Genomic DNA, 21,413 nt, shown 5'->3' with positions numbered 1-21,413 from the left:
AACGTGGACCAGGCGACGGAACCCGCACAACGCCCACCTTTGAGCCGGTACCAGGCTGCTCCGTTGGTGGTGCCGTTGGGGAAGGACCAGTCGTCGCATTGCGCCCCCAGGTACATGTTGGCGTGGTTGAACGAGTACACGCTCGCGATGTGCTTGAACACGTCGTCATCGGGCGTCAGTGACGCTTTGTTGTACTGGCGGGACACTACGGGAAGAGGGGGAAAAAAAGAACGCGAGCGTGCGAACACGCGGAATATGAACCTCGATTCTTCCTGACTGCAGTGATTAAGGCCTTTCGAGTCTAAAAGTTGCATTAGGGCGAAGGGTGGCTTCACACAACAGTAGTCATTGTTACGGTCGAGCCGTGCCAGTCTGTCGCTTCATAAATACCCCCTCGGAAGGCAGACTATATACACCATGAACATTCCAGGTAATATAGTTAGAGGACGCTGGCCCACTATTTGCTCACACACGTTTCCGAGGACGATTGCTACAACTCCTCGGTTTTGCGAACGTTCTTCTATGCCTCTTTCAAAATTGTATAAAACTTGTTAATATGGTCGTTGCAAGAGATGTAGATATAGTCACTGACAACACTCAGGGTGTGGCGCATCATGGTTACGCTTCTTGTTTCCTGATTGGATCTTGGGTGTTTTTATCAGCTGATGCCGCAACCTGATCGGCTGCGGAGCGGTAATTAGATGTTCGGGACTCGCCACGTCCGAGTTCCCTAAATTGTTAGCAACCATGAAAGCTGCAATATCTTGTCCACGGGTATTTTTATATCTGCCTCCGTGTGCGGGTTCTTGTGGGTGAGCTTTGAAATTAGTTTTGTGAGTTTTGTAAGATTTGTGAGGGTTTAATATTAGTTTTGTAAGATTTGTGAGGTTTGAAGTTATCTTTTTTGTGAGATTTGAAATTAGTTTTGTAAAATTATGAGGTTGCGAAATAAGCATTTCGTAAGATTAGAAAATAGTTTTCTGAGATTTGTGATGTTTGAAATTAGTTCTGTGATAGTTGGGAGGTTTGAAATTAGCTTTTTGTGAGATTTGAAAGGAGCTTTTTGGCAGATTTTAAAATCGTGTTGTGAGATTTTGGAGGTTTGAAATTAGTTCTGTAATAGCTGGGAGGTTTGAAATGAGCTTTATGTGAGATTTGAAATAAGCTTTTCGTGAGATTTTTAAGGTTTGAAATTAGTTTTTTGATAGTTGCGAGGTTTGAAATGAGCTTTTCGTGAGATTTGAAATGAGCTTTTTGTGAGATTTGAAATGAGATTTGCGAGGTTTGGAATTAGTTCTGTGATAGTTGTGAGGTTTGAAATTAGCTTTTTCTGTGCTAATTGTGAGGTTTGAAATTGGCTTTTTGTGAGATTTGAAAATAGTTTTTGAGAATTGTGTGGTCTGAAATTGGTTTTGTGATAGTTGTGAGGTTTGAATAGAGCTTTTCGTGAGATTTGAAAATACTTTTGTGAGATTTGTGAGCTTCGAAATTAGTTTTGTGAGATTTGTGAGGCTCGAAATTAGTTTTGTGATAGTTGTGAGGTTTGAAATTAGCTTTTTGTGAGATTTTAAAACTGTTCTGTGCGATTTGTGAGGTTTTAAATTAGTTTTGTTATAGTTGCGAGGTTCGATATTCTGTGACATTTTCTGTGAGATTTTAAAATAGTTTTGTGATGTTTAAAATTAGTTTTGTGATAGTCGTGAGGTTCGAAATTAGCTTTTTTGTGAGATTTGAAACTATTTTTGAGAGATTTGTTAGGTTTAAAATTAGTCTCGTGATATTTGCTAGGCTTGAAACTAGCTTTGTTTGTGAGTGTTGAAATTAGTTTTTGTGAGAATTGTGATCTTCGAAATTAGGTTTGCGATAGTTGTGCGGTTTTAAATTAGCTCCTTTTGTACGATTTGAAATGAGCTTCTTGAGAAATTTGAAAATAGTTTTTCGAGATTTGTGAGGGTATAAATTAGTTCTGTGAGGTTTGTGATGTTTAAAATTAGTTCTGCGATAGTTGTGAGGTTTGAAATTAGCTTTTTTGTAAGGTTTGAAAATAGTTCTATGAGATTTATGAGGTTTGAATTTAGTTTTGGGTCATTCCACGTAAAACGTGCACTCGGCCCCTTCCAATTTATAAAAAAAAATATCGCCTTTTGCCGCAATGTCTGTAGCCTTGCCCTGAAATACTTTTGACGAAAAATATTTTTTGATGACGTGAGCGCGGTTTTAACTTTTAAAAACAGCGTGAAACTAGGCATTACTCAATAATTCAGAAAAAATAAGCTTTTTAGGGAAACGCCCAAAAACATATTTCCTTAAATTTGCACGGCCTTCGACTTACAATGTGGTTGGGCTTTTAATGTTTTGTTTAATTTAAATATATATATTTTTTTAAAACAACATTTTTAAACATTTATCATTTTTGTTATTTTATTTAAAAATATCTTATAGCTCCCGGGATTTAAGAGAACTTTTTACCAGCTGCCCTGCACGTATATAATCTATAAAAATGTTTTCAACCGTCCAATTAAATGTCTCGCTGTAAACAAAAATCCTGAAGTTGCAAAAAATGGCGTTTTAACGCATACACAGCCGTTTATTTGACCCTAAGGTGGTCCAAGTAATAATACAAAATATGGTGGGTTTAGAAGAACAATCGATAATCTCTTGATTCTGAAAGTTTATTCGAAGTAATTTTTGTTAAAATCGAGAAAACAATGTTTGAATTTGAACTCTCGCACCACAACCCGGCCTCGCTTCTTAACGCCTCTTCGCCGCACAGCACGCCACCTACGACGATAGCTGACACGATTAGGTCCAAAGAAAGAACAGAGTTTTCTGCCCCTTCCCTTTGTCCGTCTTTCCGGCTACAAGGGAAGAAATGGCAGGTATCGCGTCATAATCGGAAGTGCCTCCAGCACGTAGCAATAGCAGGCCCGTTCTGCCCTTTGTACCCGAAGGCTGCTCAAAACGCGATGCATGAACGACGGGCCGAATCAGGTGACCAGGACTTCTCCATGCCATGCCAAAGGTTCCACGGCCACCTCCGAGTCCTAAAATAAAATTGATGGCTCTTCACCGTAACGTTTCTGGGACTCTCTAACATTTTTTTTGACGAAAAACAAATTTCATCGGGTGATGGCGGTTTGAACTAGTAAAAGGGGGTTTAACTAGTGAGTCATTCTATAATTTATGAAAAAATAAGAATTTTTTACGAAACACTGGACTATTTTTGCCTAAAAATCGTATGGTATTTGGATTGCTATGTAATAAGGATCATGGTCATGGAACTTGGTGTGCTCAAAACAGTTTTAAAAAATGAGGTATATACGAGCATTTTAGCATATTTTAAGTTTTGTTACAAACTATAGCTTTGCTGCTTGCGATTGTAAACACTCTTCTTGAAACCCCTGTAGGTATACTGTACACAAAAAGGTTTCAGGCCGTACAACTAAATATCTTGCAGAAAAAAAATTGTGTGCAAGATTGCGTTTTCCCGTTTAAAGAGCCGTCAATTCTGCCTTGAGGTGGCCCAAAGAAAACTATGTAACATGGTGACTTCTACACAAGAGTTTATTTCCTTTTGTTCTTGAAAGTTTAATTAAAATAAATTTGTTCTAAAGAGGAAAAAAAAAAACATTTTGAAATTGAGCTTTCGAGCCGCAATCTGGCGTCGTCCTTGCATCTCCTCTCTGCACAGCACGCCATCGTCGAGCCCGGCAAAGCGTGCGAAAGTGTCACGGTGTGCGCACGCAGGTAGGCAGCAGGACATCGAGTTGTCGGGGACATCTTGGTGGGAAAAGGCTTTTTTATACTCTTGTTGCTTTATGGCTTTTCCTATTCAGACCGATTTCCGCGGCTGTGTCCTCCTGTGGTCTTCCACTGTCTTGATATCAGCAAATGCTTAGCACTGCCAGATAAGAGCGTCCACTACTAAGCTAGCTGATTCTTACGAAAACATCGCAATCACTTTCTCTTCTCGACATTAGGACAGATGTAAACACCAACACAAAAGCCCCGTAAACGGGCAATCTCATACGACGAGGCGATATGGTGTTAACGAATGCGCGCAGTTGGAGGCTCACGCCTCGTTCGTGATTAAATCAGCTTTGAAATGGCAATTTCATGCGTCGCTGAATAGTTCCGCTTTTTCGCCGCAGTATGCGTGACAGCTAGATTTCGCGGCGATATTATCGCGTTTCCCTTTTTGGAGAAGTCCACGTCAGCTGCTGCCGCCCGTATAGCCGCCCTCGTGTACAAAGGGCACAACGGGCCTGATATTGCTACGCACTGGCGGCACCTCCGATTATTACACGGTACCCGCCGTTTCTTCCCTTGTAGCCGGAAAGACGGACAAGGGGAAGCGGCAGAAAACTCCGCTCTTTCTTTGGACCTAATCGTGTCAGCTATTGTCGCAGGTGGCGTGCTGTGCGGCGAAGAGGCGTTAAGAAGCGACGCAGGATTTTAATGCGGGAGTTCAACTTCAAAAAATGTTTTCTCGCTTTAAATAAAAATTACTTTGATTAAATTTTCAGAATCAAAGGATTATTAATTGTTCTTCCAAATTTTTGATAAAAAACTAAAATTTTAAAATTTATAATTTTTTTGAATAGTTTTTTTTTAACAAAACTTTACAAGCCCAACCACATTGTAAGTTGAAAGCCGTGCAAATTAAAAAAAAACATATTGTTGGGTGTTTCACTAAAAAGCTGATTTTTCACAAATTATTGAGTGATGGCTAGTTTCACGCTATTTTTGAAAGTTAAAACTGCGCCCATGTCATCAAATAAAATTTGTGGCAAAAATATTTTAGGACATGGCGACGGACATTGCGGCAAAAGGCCATACATTTTTTTTTGAAATCGGAAGGGGTCGAGCGCAACGTATGGGACGTTTTGCATGGTATGACCCTTTTGTGAGATTTGAAAATAATTTTGTGAATTTTATGAGGTTTGAAACTGGTTTTGTGAAATTTTTGAGGCTGGAAATTAGTTTTGGGATAGTTGTGCGGTTCGAAATTAGTTTTGTGATAGTTGTGAGGTTTGAAATTAGCTTTTTGTGAGATTTGAAAATAGTTTTGTGAGCTTTGTGAGGTTTGCCATTAGTTTTGTGAGATTTGTGAGGTTTTAAATTTGTTTTTTGATAGTCGTGAGGTTTGAAATTAGCTTTTTGTGAGATTTATGAGGTTTGAAATTAGTCTTGTGATAGTTGCGAGGGTTTGAAGTTACATTTTTTTGTGAGCATTGAAATTAGTTTTATGAGATTTGTGAGGTTTGACATTAGTTTTATGATAGTTGTGAGGTTTGAAATAAGCTTTTTTGGGTGATTTTGAATTAGTTGTATACAATTTAGGAGGTTTCAAATTAGTTTCGTTATAGTTGAGAGGGAGGGTTTGAAATTAGCTTTCTGTGAGATTTGAAACTAGTTTTGTGAGATTTGCGAGGTTTGAAATTAATCTTGTCAGAGTTGTGAGTTTTGAAATTGGCTTTTTACCGAGATTTGCGAAATTTTAAATTAGTTTTGTTACGTTTGAAATCAGTTTTGTGATTTGAAATCAAATTTTCTTTTTGTGATTCAAGATCGGTAACTCTGATTACCCGACAAGCTGACTAATGAGGGTTTTTTACCCCTGCCTCACCGGCGTTTGGCAAGTTGTCGAAGGGGTAGGAGACGACCTCGGCCCCGCCGTGGAGGTTTGCCGAGAGCACGAAAGGTATCTCGTGGATCCAGCGACGCACTGCCGTGGTTTCCGGCTGCTCGATCGCCGTCTGAGTCTCGAAGTAGTCCGGAAAGTTGCGGTTCAAATCCTCTCCGCGGGCGTTGGCCCTGCGTAAGTAGTGCACGTATGTGTTATTTCTATTACAGCGGAGCTGTTAAGAACTAATTTTCCCAGTATCATGTCCCCCAGCAAATAAATTGTTACACCAAACTCTGGACACCTACCGCCATCTATGAGCGATGGCGGCAACCAGACAACCGGCTGGTTGCCGCCGTCGCTCATAGATGGCGGTAGCTGTGCAGAGTTCGGTGTCATCGTCTCTGAGCGACGGCATTGTGCGCAACAGCGCGAATGGTTCCGCAACCACCGCCGCAAGGCCGTTATCGCCTCAAGTTCCACTTCGTCGAGCAGTTCAGATTCCCTTGCGAAAGACGAGCAGATCGCTCGCCTGAAAAGCCACCGCCGAGAACAGAAGCTAGAGCTCCGCAGCTGTTCCGTCTTCACCAGAGTGGAAAGGCTGAAACTTTTTTTTATTGGGTACACTTTTACAGAGCCCATTAATCATTACTGACGGTGGTGAACACTAATGATAACCATTTGTTTTCATTTGTCGCACAGAACTTTTTTTTTTAGTTTAAGACGGTTTTAGGCGAAATAGTACAATAAAGCTCCGCGCCTTTCCACACTATTTGCACACTATACCCTTGAAAGTTTTGCGCTTTAATAAGACGCCTTTAAGTGAAGAATACGCGCACAACTTAGGCTACTGGTTTTACTGTCGCTACTGTATAAAACATTAAACCAATGGGTCGTCTGCGTGTCTTAAATATAATCAATGACATCTTGTACATGAATTTGTACATCTAACAATCTAACTAACGTTCAGCATGAGCATTTAACCTAAACATCTGGTCAGTTAAATACGCGCCCTTGATTTACGACTCAATCTTCCGAATGCACTCTAAAAAAAGCCTATGCGTCTACTTTTTCGCACAACACTGGGAGAGTCAATTACCGCAACTTACGGAGGCAGATCAGCGAATGATAATGCCAAAACTATATGAAAAAAATGCAGCCTGAGTTGTGACATTAAGCAATGCAAGCGCGACGTTTTCCATTGCTTAATATCGCAACTCACACTGTGTTTTTCGGTGTTAACATACGTTTCGGCATCATCATTCACTGAGCTGCCTCCGTAAGTTGCGGAGATTGTCTCTCCCAGTGTTGTGCGAAAAAGTAGATGAATGGGCAAGTTTAAAAGTATAGCCTAGGCACACCATGAGGCAGCACACCTGCGCTATACACACAGGAAAATGCTATAAGACAACAAAAAGTAAACAGGTAAAACAGTCTATCGTTTACTACAAACCCTACAAGATAATAGACTTTCTGCTGTGGCTTTTAGAGTGCTTATTGTGCTTTTTCTTTTTGGTGATGGTGAATTAGTAACACCGAGTAAAGTATGTGTTCGCCTTCGAACCTATCGACGTGCAAGATCTACGCTCTATGGCATATTTTGTTGAATCTAATCCAAAGCATTAAAGAACATGCATGATTAAAATAGAAATGACTCGACACGATAAGCCATCCTGCAATATTGTGTTATATAAAAGTCTAAACAATTTCAGTAGAAAACCTTGGACGTTCGCAGTGTTAGACAACGCAACTAGATAGAAGCAATCTCAGACCCACAACCGAGCCTACCGTGAACTGGGTTCTAAACTAATACTCAGTTGGTGGGCACCCAAACAATTAAAAAAAAAGTTGCCATAATGGCAGACAAAATCAAGTAACTATTGACTTAACACTTAACCTCGGCAAGCTATAGATATACGCTTCGTCTATACTACTCCGTCGAACAAAGACTCGAGTAAACATGCCTTCTGCTTACCCAACTTCTCCTGCCAACAAAGAATGAACCACGCAATTAACGTCTGAGGACACAGAAAGTAGTAGCAAGCACTAGAAGAAAATACAGAAACAGTTTCCGGGCAAATCGAGATGGCGCAACGTGTTTGCGTTCAAGGTACACGACTTTCTCCTTGTTTTTCACATAACTGGTCTCGGCACCACACGTTGTGGATGACAATGCATACAAGATGCCGCATCTTACGAGGTAATAGAGCGTCATTGTTGCACCACTAAAATATGGAAAGTTTGTGCAATGTGCGTTTTCTTTTTCCTTTTTTAAGTAAGAGGGTTTTTTTTTTTTGGTTTTTTTTGTTTTCCTTTGCCGTCTTCTCTGGTCGCCCGTACGTCCAATAACGCTTTGCAGCTTGAATTTCGCTTGTTCTCACGTCGGAGTTTTCCCACCCTTGACCACTCGAAACATGAGAAATTTAGTCGACCTAACTTTCCATCGATTCGATAAATTCGTCTCGAAAGATTTTTAGAACAGAAGGACAGTCACAGGGGCCTTCACCCCGTTGTGAGCATATGGAGCCCGCCTTTCTTCTGCAAACACATGTTTGTTAAACTTTGAAAAAATATTTTCTGATTCTGCCTCTAGGATGCACTTTCACGAGATCCCAGGATATCGCCATTGAGTGGTAGCAGATCTTCCTTTTGGGACACGAACTGGAGACCTAATGGCAGTTTCACGCCATTGCGTTTTGAGTGGGATTGACTGCGCGTCACAACCGCTTACGACGAGATGAGACACTGGCGTCATATGTCGGGCAACCCTGGAAGACTTTTGGCCTGCGCATATTTTACGCAACATTCTTTCACCGTGGGCGGGAAGCCAACTCTGAAAATGTGATGATTGACCATTTCTTAGTGCGTAGCTTGGATCTCGCAAAGGCTGCTAAACTTTCGGTCTATTGTCCTATCCAAATTTGAAGTGCCAACAGATGGCGCCAGCATGCCAGTGTGTTCTCTAGAGAGCTTATGAATCCTTACGGAGAGTTTCCAACCGCTGGGTTGTGTACTTTATGGGGCGCGCTTGCAATTCGAGCTGCGAGGTAGCGGTGGAAAGCGTCCATCGTCAGCAAGCGCTTCCACCTCTCCATCTGTTGTCCTCCTCGTCACGCAACAACGCATGCGCATTTGCGACCAATCTCCGCAGGAGGCGTGCGCCAATAAAAGCCAAACGCTTCCCGCGGTTTTAGTTGCACGCTCTGTTCAATCTAAGCTATCCGGTGTTCTTTCGTCGCGAGCGATCACTATAGTGGTTGTACGATGCAATCGATGATCCCCCTCAAACCCAAATGTGTGAACATTTGCCTTTACATTGCAAGCAGCCGCGAAGATGCCACGGCTGAATACGCACCGTCCGTGCCCGCTCTTACAGTCGCCCTCCTCGGAGATCTCGTAGCCGTCCGGGTTCATGCTGGGCATGATGTGGATTCGCGTGTTGTCCAGCAGGTTGCGCACGTATGCGTCCGTACTGTACCCGGTGAGCAGGTGCGTGATCAGATACACCATCAGCTGGCGGCCCACGACCTGCGCAAACCGCCCCGGCCACGTAGTACGTCATCGAATGGAAAAACAAAACTGGATCACGCCGATTCCTTAAGGGTTTCGATAGTTTTCAATGAATTCCCGGTCAAACTGCTCGCATATTATACAAAAGACACGATTGCAAAATAATCTACGGACCCGCCTCAAGCATGCTCAAAGCTTGTTTGCTTCAAACATGCTTCGAAGATGTCTGCAGGCAGGAGTGTCATAGAAGGAAGAAGCCCCCATCAGACACTGTCTCCAGACAGCCTTTCAATGATGTACAAGCAGTGTGACCCCGACTTCAGACACTGCTTATACATCATGCAAAAGGCAGTCTGCAAACCTATTCGAACGCCAGTCACCACGAGATCCGTGCTTCGAATGCCGCATGGCAACGTGTTCAAGGAGCAACTTGGGCACGCGGCATTCGAACCAAGGATATTGCGGTGACTCGTGTTTGCAGACTGTCTCTTGTATGATATATGCGCTAGGGTGCCTTCATGTGCGCTCTGCTTAGGATGGAGACATCTGGTCCTTCTGTGCCCACTTTCGTGTTTCTTTTTTGATCAGAAGCGCGTGAAAGAGCGTGTCGCTGCACGCGTTTCTGGCGCTGACCGTGCTTTGGCCACATTTTGTTTTCGTCGATTTCTTTGCATTTTGCCCGTGAGCGCGTGCTGTCGGAATCGGGTACTGCAAAGTGTGGCATCACCCTAAACAGAAGAACATTGCGGCACCCTAGTATGAGCAGTGTAACCCAGAGGCTTTAGGCTTTTCAATGGTGCATCGGCAGCTTAGAGGTTAAGTGTGGGTTACTGTGGATTCCCCCGTGCTTTTGTGACACATTACCATCTACTGCTCGCTCCACCTACTACAACAATTGGTTCAGGTTACCCTTTACGTCTTTCCATCACACCTATCTCTTCCTAGAACCCTCTATATCTCTCACACTAAGCTAATGCAAACATTACAAAAAGAAGAGTTTTATAAAGTAGACAAAGTTCCTTCGTCACTTCGTGCAATGAGAAATGCTAGAAATAAAAAAATAATAAAAACGCCTATGTTCCCAAATTATAAAAAAACAAAAATTAAATTTCTTAGTTTCTGCGTTACTAAACATATATTGTACTAGGGCAGCGAATTGTGTGCGTTGGTAAACGTTATATATGAGGAAGACAACTCAAACGACGAAGACGCAGGAATGAAACGCACGACAGGACGAAGCTGTACTCGCAACTAAAGTTTTATTAGCGAAGAAAATAATAACCAACAACGTAGACAGCGGCGCGTCGACGGCATGACGTAGTTCTCGTCCCGCGCTCCTGAGCCGCCGAACCGACACTGCCGGCTCAGTCGCACGTGGAGTTTCAAAGCAGAAAGTAAGTTGCACATTTTCTTTTTTACCTCTGCACTTTGTTAATATGCACCAAATGTAGTAAGTTTTAGTTTGTATTAATAAATTTGCCTACCTTAAAGCGAATCCGACTGCTATTAATATGACGCGGTCAGTGCAGAGCAGCGTGACTGTATTTGTTTCTTTCTCGCGCAACAAGAGAAAAAGAAATAATGGGAGATAGATTGACAGATGGTAACCACAAGCGGTCTAAGTTGTTAAAGCTACGGTGCCTTCATGTGCACGCTAGTTAGATCTGCTGCGACCGGCCGCTCGTGCTGGAGCAGCCGGCGGACCGTACGTGAACAGCGACGGCACCGCATCGTTCTTCAAAGACGGGTGTTTCGTGGAGAAACCCGCAGCAGTCAGCCGCCGCAGATCCCGTGTGTAGGTGTCTGGCGTAAACTGCTGGGAGCAGAGTTTTGCGATGGAGCTCGGAGTCCCCGGTCTTCTGAAGTCTATCCGGTGAACGGCACCGATCCACACCCTGTGCCTCTTCCGGTCTCTTGGGAACTGGTGGAGCCGCAGCTCCGGGGTTGCGCACCGTGTTGTTCATGCAGCCCACAGCACTACAAATCACGCTCGACATTGCCCAACGCGAATCCGGCGAGTCTTTCCGGCTCCACGACACGCACGTGAGCGAGCAGCACCGCTTCGCTCTTTTCCGCAAGGTCGAGGAAGCTATGCTGGAGTTAAATGAACTGCCAGGATGCAACTAAATATAGGAGAACACGGGGTAACGTGGTAAGCACCTCTTGCCGTCAGGAGAATCGCAGAATGCCTCGGGAAACGAAGCGTCCGTGGCGTTTGTACGAGAGCAGAGGACGAAACCTACGTCACTGCCCAGTGTTGCTTCACTAACTCACCTGGTGCCAGCGTTGCTCACCCGTTGTCGGGTGCTAACCGAGCCGGAAGAACATTTTTAATATAGGTTTTAATCGAGAATGCAGCGTCCGTTTGACGTGATATTTTAGGTATGATTGTATTTGGCCCCCGAAGCGATATCAGCCATTTCTATAGGGCCGACTTTTTGAGTGTAGTTGCCCTTTAAGGTGCCGTTTGGCGCGCCTTGCTCTATGGGACAGTTAATGCTTTCGCAATAATAAAACTTTAGGTGTGAATGCAGCTTCGTCCTGTCGCGTATGTTCCTTCCCTTTGACTTCGTTGTTTGAGCTGTTCTCATCATGTATTAATGAACATATTAGTAATTAACACTGACTTGGTGTCGCCATAAAATAGTAGAGAAAAGGGTGCGGACTACACAGACTTATAGATAATAAAATTGGCTATAAGTAGCAGCTGTTTCACTAATACAGGGTCACTTTCAAAGGTACTCACGTGAGAAGGGAATATCATTTGTTGCCTGCTTGGACATTTTTGTTTCTTAAATAAGGACGCTGTTTGTTTTTAATTTTTACCCCTCCTACCAAAAGACAACCAAATTACTTTAGTGTCTATATTCTATTTAGTAGTTCGTGTGCCCATCCTGTGGTAACGATGTTTTTATGGAGATAGATGTAAGCTATATTTTAGTATTCAAAGAAATGTGAAACATTTAGTATCCTGTTCCTTTGTATATACTTTGCAGTTTGTACATCCTCTAAATTGCGGGGGTAGAGGCTCACTCAGGCAGAAGTGCCCTTCGCTACTTCATTCCCGCATGGCTTAGCCAATAGGGACCCAATTAAAGTGCAAGCTCTTTCTCAACCTTGTTTTAAGTTTACCCATAAAGACAATAAGAAACGCTGTCCACATTTGCAAGTTCCTAAGGAATGAAGCTCGCGGGCTTAGCAATTTCATGACGTTCATTTATTATTCCAGGATGATCACGTTTAAATATACTGTTGCTTGGTTCTGTTTTTTTTCTTTTAAAGCCTAGTATCCACTGGCGGTCTCGTGAGCGCAATGACCCTCACATAAGGACTTCTAGCAGAATTTTTTGAAACAAAGTTAGGATATTATAATAATAATAATTATTTATTTGACATAGTGTACATGATGGAAGCAGACAGAGAAAAAAGTAAATAAGCGAAATACATTTATTTAAAAACGGAAACAATTATAAAGTGTATACTCAATTTAACAATTCGAAACTCACTTTGGCACGCAGAAAGAAAAGCAGCTCCGACAACAATTCATAGACAAACTGAGGATGAAGCTGCAATTCTATGTAATATTCAAGAACTAAAATGGGCACCCTTCTTAAATTCATGTAAAAATTACAAACTAGCAAAAAATAAAATAATAATAGAGTACTAAGTATGACACTGAGTAAAATATTTACATGTATTCATCCTTAAAAAAAGTCTCGAATACCTTTCGTTTTTGATGTTAGAGGTTGGATGCTTTGAGCGTTTACGTAATTAAGTAGGTTAGAAAGAATGTGCGATAGCCTCCGCTCCCCACAGTTCTACAACTGGATACTCTCCACTTGTCTATGCTACGAGTAGGCTATGTTGGCAATTTCGTCGTTGAGAAAACAAGTTCAACAAGATTACGAACATATTTTTTTTCCTTTTGACCTGTCTCTTATACATAAACCAAATTCGTGCAAATTATATACTGGTATCCCATTCAGGCTTGTAGAAACAGCACTGCCGAGGTGACGGTTCATTCATTCGTTCATTCATTCATTTGCTTTATTTTGCGAGCCACACAAACAATTACGCGCATTTTTAGTGGTGTCCTACGTCACAATACTAAGAGTTCACATCTCAAGAACAAATTTTGACTCGTCAGAATGAAATTAAGGCGTCAACGAACTTTCTAAATGTTTGATCGCATTCAAAAATAGCAATATCAAATTAATCTAAGATGGATTCGAATTTGTTAAAAATCCGTTTGCGGACGGCTAATGGAATCAGTGTTGTGCAAAACAGAAGGATAAAACAATGAGCGTATACGACTAGACCTTTGAGGAACACGAAGTAGTACACAAGTTAGTCGCGCTGTGCAATCACCAACATCGTTGACAACCTTATGCAAAAACATAAAATCACGTATCAACCGTCAACTATGCAAACCGTCTATTACATGCTATATGTATCTGTTACCCAAAAATCTATTGCACATTATATCAACCGGCTATTGCACATCATATGTAATATGTCGTGGGACGGATTACGTATAATACGGAACATTTTTTTTTCTGTAGGGTGTTCTCAGATAAGGTCAGTCATAGTGGTGTCACGCGTATTTCTTATTTTCAATTGAAGTTTTTATGAGGTAGAGAAATGTGTCCATACAACTGTAAGAACATTACTTGCTTTTACAGTTGTATGGACTGTAACATCAGATACCAGGCTGCACACATTAGTATGCTCTCATTTGTACAACTAAAACGTATATTCAATACTTTTTTTCGTCTTTGATTTAGGGAAAACACTCGCTGAAAACATTTAGCATCAGGGTTTTTCACGAGCATGTTTTACGCTTGTGTTTCCTTTATGATTTAATTGTCACATATTACTTTTCATAACCTTGACCCCTGACATGTGAAAATTAGCACTCTGCTGGAGTTTTTTTTTTTTTTTTTTTTCTACTGGTGTCAATTTATACCGAATCACCGACAATCGGAAATTGGCTGTCGACAAAAGCGGTTAGGCTTGTTTGGCGTAATATGTTTACACTTTTTGTTCGGTTCCATGTTCGCAGATTTGATTAACGGCTGGTAAAAAAATTAGCTATTGGTGTAAAATACATCTTCAGAAGATAGGAGCCGTCACATAATCTATAAATAAATATTTTAATCAATAAATGGAACTGAGATATTGTTGTGGAGACATCAAACTGAACATTGCGTTAAAAAAAAAGCTAATATCGAGCCAACATGGTTAGTTCATTACTGATGCTTTTGTTCTTTTTTTCCCATTCTTCAAATACAATAAGTTTGTGAATGTAACATAAACTGGATCAAGAATAGAAGATAAAAACGAAAATTTCTTGTGATGCAAGTAAAGATATCGGTGGCAATGAAGCACTACTACTGTAAAACCCTTAATGTTCACGGGCCCTTAATTTTTGGCGAATTTCGCAAATTGAAAAGTTCGAGAAATTTAAGGGCACGCGAAAATTTCGATCCTGAATAGTTTCAATGCAGGCGTCTGGAAGTCGCGAAATTTAGTGGCGGCGATGGTGTCCTCTGTGATCGATTCGCGAAACATAGGGGCCGCGGAAATAAAGGGTTTTACAGTATTTCAGTAAAAAGATTTTGAAAATGCGAAAGGCAACATTGTTTCCCTTCTTTCTCTCAACCAATTTTGGTTCTAAAAAAAAAAAAAAAACGCCACACGCATTTTTCTATTCGGGTAAAGCCACGTCCCCATAGTTGCGCCTCCGATCCCCGTCGCTAGCATCATATTCAAGCAGGATTCCGAGTTTCTGCGACAGGTAGTTTACTTATCAGGAGCGACTAAAAGATTTCCATTTTCTTGATGAAGCACTGCCTACAAAAAGCAAATGGCGCACTCCGCAAAGCAATCTAAAAAACAAAAAATAAAAAAAAACTTTGACAATCTATTAGGCTGATAGCTTTTATTCGTAGTTTTTCGATAGTAAATCGATAGTTTTTCAATAGCTTATTATCAATAGTTTCTAAGAATGATTTTTATAATTTTCCGATTGTTTTCCAATAGCTTTAGGTTTTTCCTCAATGATTATGCGAAAGTCCCAAGTAGCAGTAACGTTTTTGTCCGAGCTTCACGACATTTCCTGAATGGACTCTTGACGTTCTTTGACACCTAACAAAATACTATCGACACCTTTACGGTAGTTGGCTATTGATAGTTTAACGCTAGTCGACAAGTATGATAGTATGCCATCGATAGTCTTGCGATGGTCTACTATCGATGGTACTATCGATTTTTTTTTTCATTCAATATCGATACTGAAAGTTTGCTTCCACTATGGATAGTATCGATACTATCAATGGTTTAGCACCCCCGGGGTACCCTCCGCCGCATCAAAAGTCCAACAATTCAGCCAAAGGTACTCGAGCAGAACAAGGTCGAATACTGCGTAAATGTTTTGTTTTCCTAAACATGCGAATGGTTCTGCATGTTGCAGTTGTTCCGAATTTGTAGTTAGGGTATATCAAAAATTGTAGCCCAAGACACAAAACACAAGTGCGTTCTTTTGAAAAGTACGTCTATTCGTGGGAACACAGTCTCCTTTATAACCGGAATTTTGCACATAAACAGTTGCGCTACAAAATTGAAAGATCATTATTTAAACTTTTTATAATCAAAGTATCTAACAAAGCGCCTGTTAAACCATCATTTCCCTAACCATTAAAGTTATAGGTCCGTGGACTAAGCTCGTTACGTGGGGGGTTGTGTTCGTCGATTCTGGGACAGTTCAAGAGTAGCAAACCACCGGTAACATACTTCTTTCCAGATTAACGCAGATTCGCAACAAACCGAAAAAGGGAAGAGGAAAAACAAAAAAACAGGAGTTAAAAAAAAACAGTTAGTGACAGCAGGACTTGAAGATCTGTTGTGCTCTTTCAGTATGTTAGACTAGTGACTTGTTTTTGTTCAGAACGAGTGAGAATAGACGGATTTTTACTGCAGGAGCAGAAGCAAGAGTAACATCTTCCCCCATCTGCTTCGCGTATACTCTTCAACCAGGTGGATGTTCTGTTTGCGGTTCCTTAAGCGAATCTGCATATGTCACTTTGAGTAGGGAACTTTACACCGTATTTTGAGGACTAAAGGTCGCGAACTATGCATGTATAAAAGTTGAAATTGTTCGCGGTGCGGACTATCTACAGGTTCGGTTTATATGAGGATTAGATTTTTTTGTTTTGTTTTTAAGATCGATCATTATGAAGAGGCGTGATGATTTTATTAATGACAGATTATGTTAATACTGATTTCTGTATGCTAAAAGCTTATTTGTGCTCTATTGAAGCATTCATGTGCTAAGGTGTGTTCATCCCCGACTCACTTGGTAATCAAAGCCTGGGTGCATGCAGTAAAATGAGAATTTTAACAAAATAAAAAACGTCGCACTGTTCCCCGGAACTAATTAGCTATCAGTCATAAAATAGCTATAATTCAACTTCCGGACGCGTATAGTTTTTATTCCACGACTCTACCAATTTTGTTGCATTAAATCCCATAGGCCACATTCCCAAAATTATCAATTTCTGCTTTTCTTGACAAAATATCTTAATGTTCCCGAGGACTGTAATTGCCTGCGTATCATAAATCGGAAATAAATTAGAAGTTGGATATTTCGTAGATTTTTTTTTAATTATATAGTATGTCCCAGAAAATGGGCCATGGTGAGGGATAATTGTTTCACTCGCGCAATATGCACCTGGAGTGAGTCTATGCACAGGGTGTAAACTATGTAAGGGAAAACTTTTTTCTTTTTATTTAGCCGAACTTTGGTCATTCGGACTATGCACAGGGCGCTGCCTGTAGTCCGAAAAATGCAGCCGTTTTGGTGTCTTTGTAGGAAGGCAAAGCCGTTTGTCTTGTGCCTTTGGCGCGATATTCTTCAAGCTTGTATGGCTTCCACAGACGATAATTACTTGTGAATATACTTTCCAGAGTAAAATGCCCCGCGAGTACTATGCCACGCTCGCAATAATCGATATTTTTTTATATACTCTACTTCTAGGCTTCATGATTCATTTCAGAAACAAATTAAGAAACGCGACTCATTTCATTTGTTTTCAAATTGGGGTTCACGTGTTGTACAGCTGACTGTGATTTCTTAGTATGAGCCCCGTCAATAATTATTCTGTCGTTATTTAAAATACAGGGGCTACAAAATAATAGCAACAATTTGGCAACGTCAGCCAGCAATCAACATGAGAAATAAAAAAAAAGGCATGAACTTTTTCTCTGGCCTTTTTCGCCCGCAATAAAACGCCACGTAGGCAGTACCAGCGTTTCCGTAAAAATATTAGGGGCTTTATTCATAAAGGACATTGTTTTTCCATTAGCAACCAACGTATACGTTAACCCGTAGTTCGTTAAGTAATTGGGAAATAATACGACGCGCTTCGCTCGGTACGCCTGTAGCGTCCTTACCTCATTGCCGTGCATGTTGGCCACGTATTTGACGTTGGGCTTAAGCAGCGGCTCTTCGTGCGGCTCTTTGGTGATGAGGAGAACCCAGAGGTCCCGGTCTGGGAAGACAGAAGCGAGTCAACAAAGGCGCAAATAACTTGAGCGAAGGGTGGGACTAGGGTCGTAAGGGTACTTTAAATTATTTCGCATAATATTCTAATAATATTGATCATAGTGTCTATACAAGAAACACTAAGCCTGAATATGGTACATTGTCGTTAGGATTAAAAAATGCGTACAAAGCAGCAGAAATATTTGAAAATCAACGTTGCAATTATGCACACACTATAGTCGGTAACAAGTTAAGAGTAAAGTGGAAGCTCCTCCGGTCTCTTTCCACTTTGGCAAAGTGAACGCTGGAAAGGAGGCGACCTCCTAGCCAGCGTTCGCTTTTCTTAAGTAAAAAGAGGTGGGAGGAGCTTCCACTTCATTCTTAGCCTGCCACCTAATGTATTATGTTTATTGCTCGTCCAAAAGTGGTAATGTCATAAAATAGTGTGTATTGCATATTGGTTTAGCCTTTCTTTTTACTATCCAATTGCGTTTTCGTAATGTGCGATGTATTCTAGAAAGCCAACAGATAAAAAAGACTTTAAGAGCGACTTTACCCTAGAGAAACCATGAAAGTAAACAGTGCCTAAAAGCAGCGGCCAATGAACCGCTGCGTTGACAACCTTACAATAAATCATCGTAAAGACGTCAATTAAACAATGTCTTTCATCGTGAGAGGTTAAACGACCTTATAACCCCTAAAATTTTAGAGCAGGTCGAATATGCTCCTGCAGAAAGAAGCAAGCTGCCGCAGTCAAAGTCTCAAACTCTGAAATTATTTCTATCAAAGTGGCACTAAAGTGCTTTTCGAGATCCTAGTTTTATTGTCATAATTCAATCTGCGAGCTCTAAGCACTCTAAAAAAAAAAAAAAAAGGCAAGTAATCGCGCCCGGCCGATTCGCGTATTAAAAAAGTGATACGCGTCGGGAACTTTGATCACTTTTCAAATATGCAGATCGGTCGCGCATGAATGTAATTGCGTTTCTATTTATTAGGATTCTTAGAGCTCGTAGATTGAGTTATGACCATAAAAAGAGGATCTCAAAAAGCACTTTAGTGTCCCTTTCCGGTCAAGCAGGCCCTGGTGATTTGTAGCTGAACCTTTGATATTGAAATATAGCCAAAAGCACTCTCGGCAATAGACCCTCTTCCAAAGTTCATCGAGATAGACGGGAGGGCGCTGGCGCAGCCCTCCCGTCTAATGCATGCCCAGAGTACGCACCCAAGCAATGGCGGACCAGGATAATTTGCACAGCCACTACAAGATTGCGCGCACTTTTAAGGGGGGTTATTAGTCAACTACCCGAGTGAAAACAGCCTATAGTCGCGGACAACTTAAGAAACGACGGGGGAGGTGGGTCCCGGGCATCTTATTACCTCTCCTCAGCCAATCAGAGTACAGCACTTGCCGATAAGACTGCCAGACAACCAATCACAAAGCAAGAAGGGTAGACATAATAAGCTATGCCCCACGTGTGTTTAGCTGATGGCGACTGTAAATTGAAAGGCGTAGTGTGCTGATTTTTTAAAGTCATCTACTGGCGGTCAGCGCGGGTCACAGATTGGGGACGAATGATACGGCAGCGTTGGGCTGGCCCTCGCTTCCAGTCAGTTGGAACTACGAGGCGCAGTCTGAGTTGTGACTATAAGCAATGCAAGCGTGACGTTTTGCATTGCTTAATGTCACAACTCCGACTGCGTTTTTTGGTCTAAACATACGTTTCGGCATCGTCATTCGCTGAGCTGCCTCCGTAAGTTGCGGTGATTGGCTCTCCGAGCTTGTGCGGGAAAGCAGACGCACGGGCATTGTTTAGAGTGGTCTTCGTTTCACAAAGTCCAGACGCAGCTGATGCTACGAGTTGATGGGACCAATCGAACAGCGTGAAAAGCGCAAGTGACTGAGTCTTTCCTGTACGTGATTGATTCGGCGATGATAGAACACGTATACGACACTTGATGAATACCATCACACTGCACTTTTGACGCTGTTTGATTGGTCTCATCGGCTCGCAGTGTTTGGCTACGTCTTGACTTAAGGTGAAAAGAAGTATAGTGATAGAGTAGATTTGTCTTTCTCTGGTAGGATCGACGCGTGGCTTACTTTCGACGGACTTTCCGACGCTGTAGAGCTTGGTGAAGTCCGGGTAGTCGGTGCTCACATTGCGCAGAAAGGCCGTCATTTCCTCGTGGTTGTAGTAGAAGTAATCGTTCCGGTGCTTGCCTCCCGTGCTTTTCCCGCGCACGTGCTTCACGGCGCTTAGGTACAGAAGGACGCTCGTGAGAACCAGCGCCGACGCGCACCAGTTGGAAGGCCGCATGCTGACGGAACCTGCGAAAGTAGAGGACATGCATTCCGGAGTCAGGCAGATCAAAACACGCACAAGTATAAACGTGTTTTCATCATTAAGGTGCAACCCCACCGGTCATGACATTTTGGTGCTTTTTTGACGGTTTATATATTTCTTTCTATGTATCCTACAGCTATAAAGTTAATGTCGAATGAAAGAGCTGTTTTTCAACGATACTTTAATGTCTCGATATTATAATTATTTTTAGTTGTTAGATTATTATCCAGCTTTTAATAACCACAGTCACCAATAATGAAAAAAAAATATTTCTCAAGTTATAACGTTCCATCGTCCACGATATTTTACGTGAACGTCCGGTTGAATATAATGAATTAAAAATTTACCAATGAACTGTACAGATAATGTATAATTTAAAATAAAAATAAAGCTTAAAATTATATTATTTTATGGTTCTATAAAAACGGAATCACGTCAACTAATCAAAATTACGAGACATTAAATTATGAAAGCCCATCCTTTGATATTACATTTTCCAGAACTTTTATAATGATATATTAAATGTTAAGAATGTTATTAGGCCTCAAACTTTTCCCATTAGGTTACGCCAAATTGCAGTCTCTTAATATAAAATATAGATAGTGAAACGTGTTCAAGAATAGCTTGATGTGCATTTTCCGTCGTGTGCCGCTGGGAACGCCACGTGAAAGACAGAAAAAGCGCCGGGTGTCAGGGTGTCAGATGCCAGGATTCCCGCAGTGAGCGAGGGGGGATCGGTGGCTGAGGGGGTTAGCGCACACCAGCTCGGAGCACGTGGTGCGAAAGCTCGCGCTGCAGACCCCAGGGATCCTGGGTTCAATCCCCACTCCTGCCCGTTTTGATCTAAATGAGCATCATACCGGCGTGCGGTCGTGTATCACTACTGCGTCGTGCACGTTAAAGACCACAAGCTAGCGGTGTTATAGCACTGGGTAAATACTGCTCATCTGCAGCTGAGACACCAGACGCCCACTGGGGCGGGCTAACTCTCGGCTGTGTAAACATACACACAACAATTTGCTTTTTGTTTGCAGTGAGCGAGCCAGAGATGTCAAAACAAAAGGCGTGAGGCTACGGGTGCGCCACAGTTGCTTTTGCGCGCGTTCTACTGTGCGTCGGTACAGATGCCTGACGGGATCCACATGAAATGGGTGCCATGAAAGGGATTCCGCCATTTACGATTCCGCCACGTATGCGAAATCATTTGAATGTTTTTATCGCTTGCGAAAATCATTTTCGCAATCAAACTATGTTTGTTGGAATAGTTACTATATTTTGTCTAAAAAACGACTGCGGTGGCTCTTAAGTTGGAATGATATTTAAACAAAACTCAAAACATTAAAACGTTTCAGTGTCTCTGAGCCAACGCGCTGGCATTGAATTCATATGT

The 21,413-nt window shown here is 41.8% G+C and overlaps 1 protein-coding gene across 1 annotated transcript in view; it reads right to left on the bottom strand.

Moving 5' to 3' along the window:
• The window catches only part of LOC8041229 (carboxypeptidase M-like), a 45,900-nt gene extending 25,898 nt beyond the window's left edge, over positions 1–20,002 (bottom strand). Inside the window, exons 1-5 of the mRNA XM_029991050.2 lie at positions 19,780–20,002; positions 17,588–17,685; positions 8,982–9,154; positions 5,630–5,817; positions 38–205 (exon numbers count right to left, since the gene is read on the bottom strand). Of these exons, the coding sequence (XP_029846910.2) occupies positions 38–205; positions 5,630–5,817; positions 8,982–9,154; positions 17,588–17,685; positions 19,780–19,996 (844 nt within the window). The 5' untranslated portion in view covers positions 19,997–20,002. The remainder of the gene's footprint in view (positions 1–37; positions 206–5,629; positions 5,818–8,981; positions 9,155–17,587; positions 17,686–19,779) is intronic.
• Positions 20,003–21,413: the final 1,411 nt, after the last annotated feature.

The sequence above is a fragment of the Ixodes scapularis genome, unplaced genomic scaffold (genome assembly GCF_016920785.2).
Source record: "Ixodes scapularis isolate PalLabHiFi unplaced genomic scaffold, ASM1692078v2 PGA_scaffold10__122_contigs__length_95168666, whole genome shotgun sequence".
In the NCBI taxonomy this organism is placed as follows: Eukaryota; Metazoa; Arthropoda; class Arachnida; order Ixodida; family Ixodidae; genus Ixodes; species Ixodes scapularis.
Note: the sequence above shows the minus strand (reverse complement) of the source record. Positions and strands in the feature narration are given on the sequence as shown.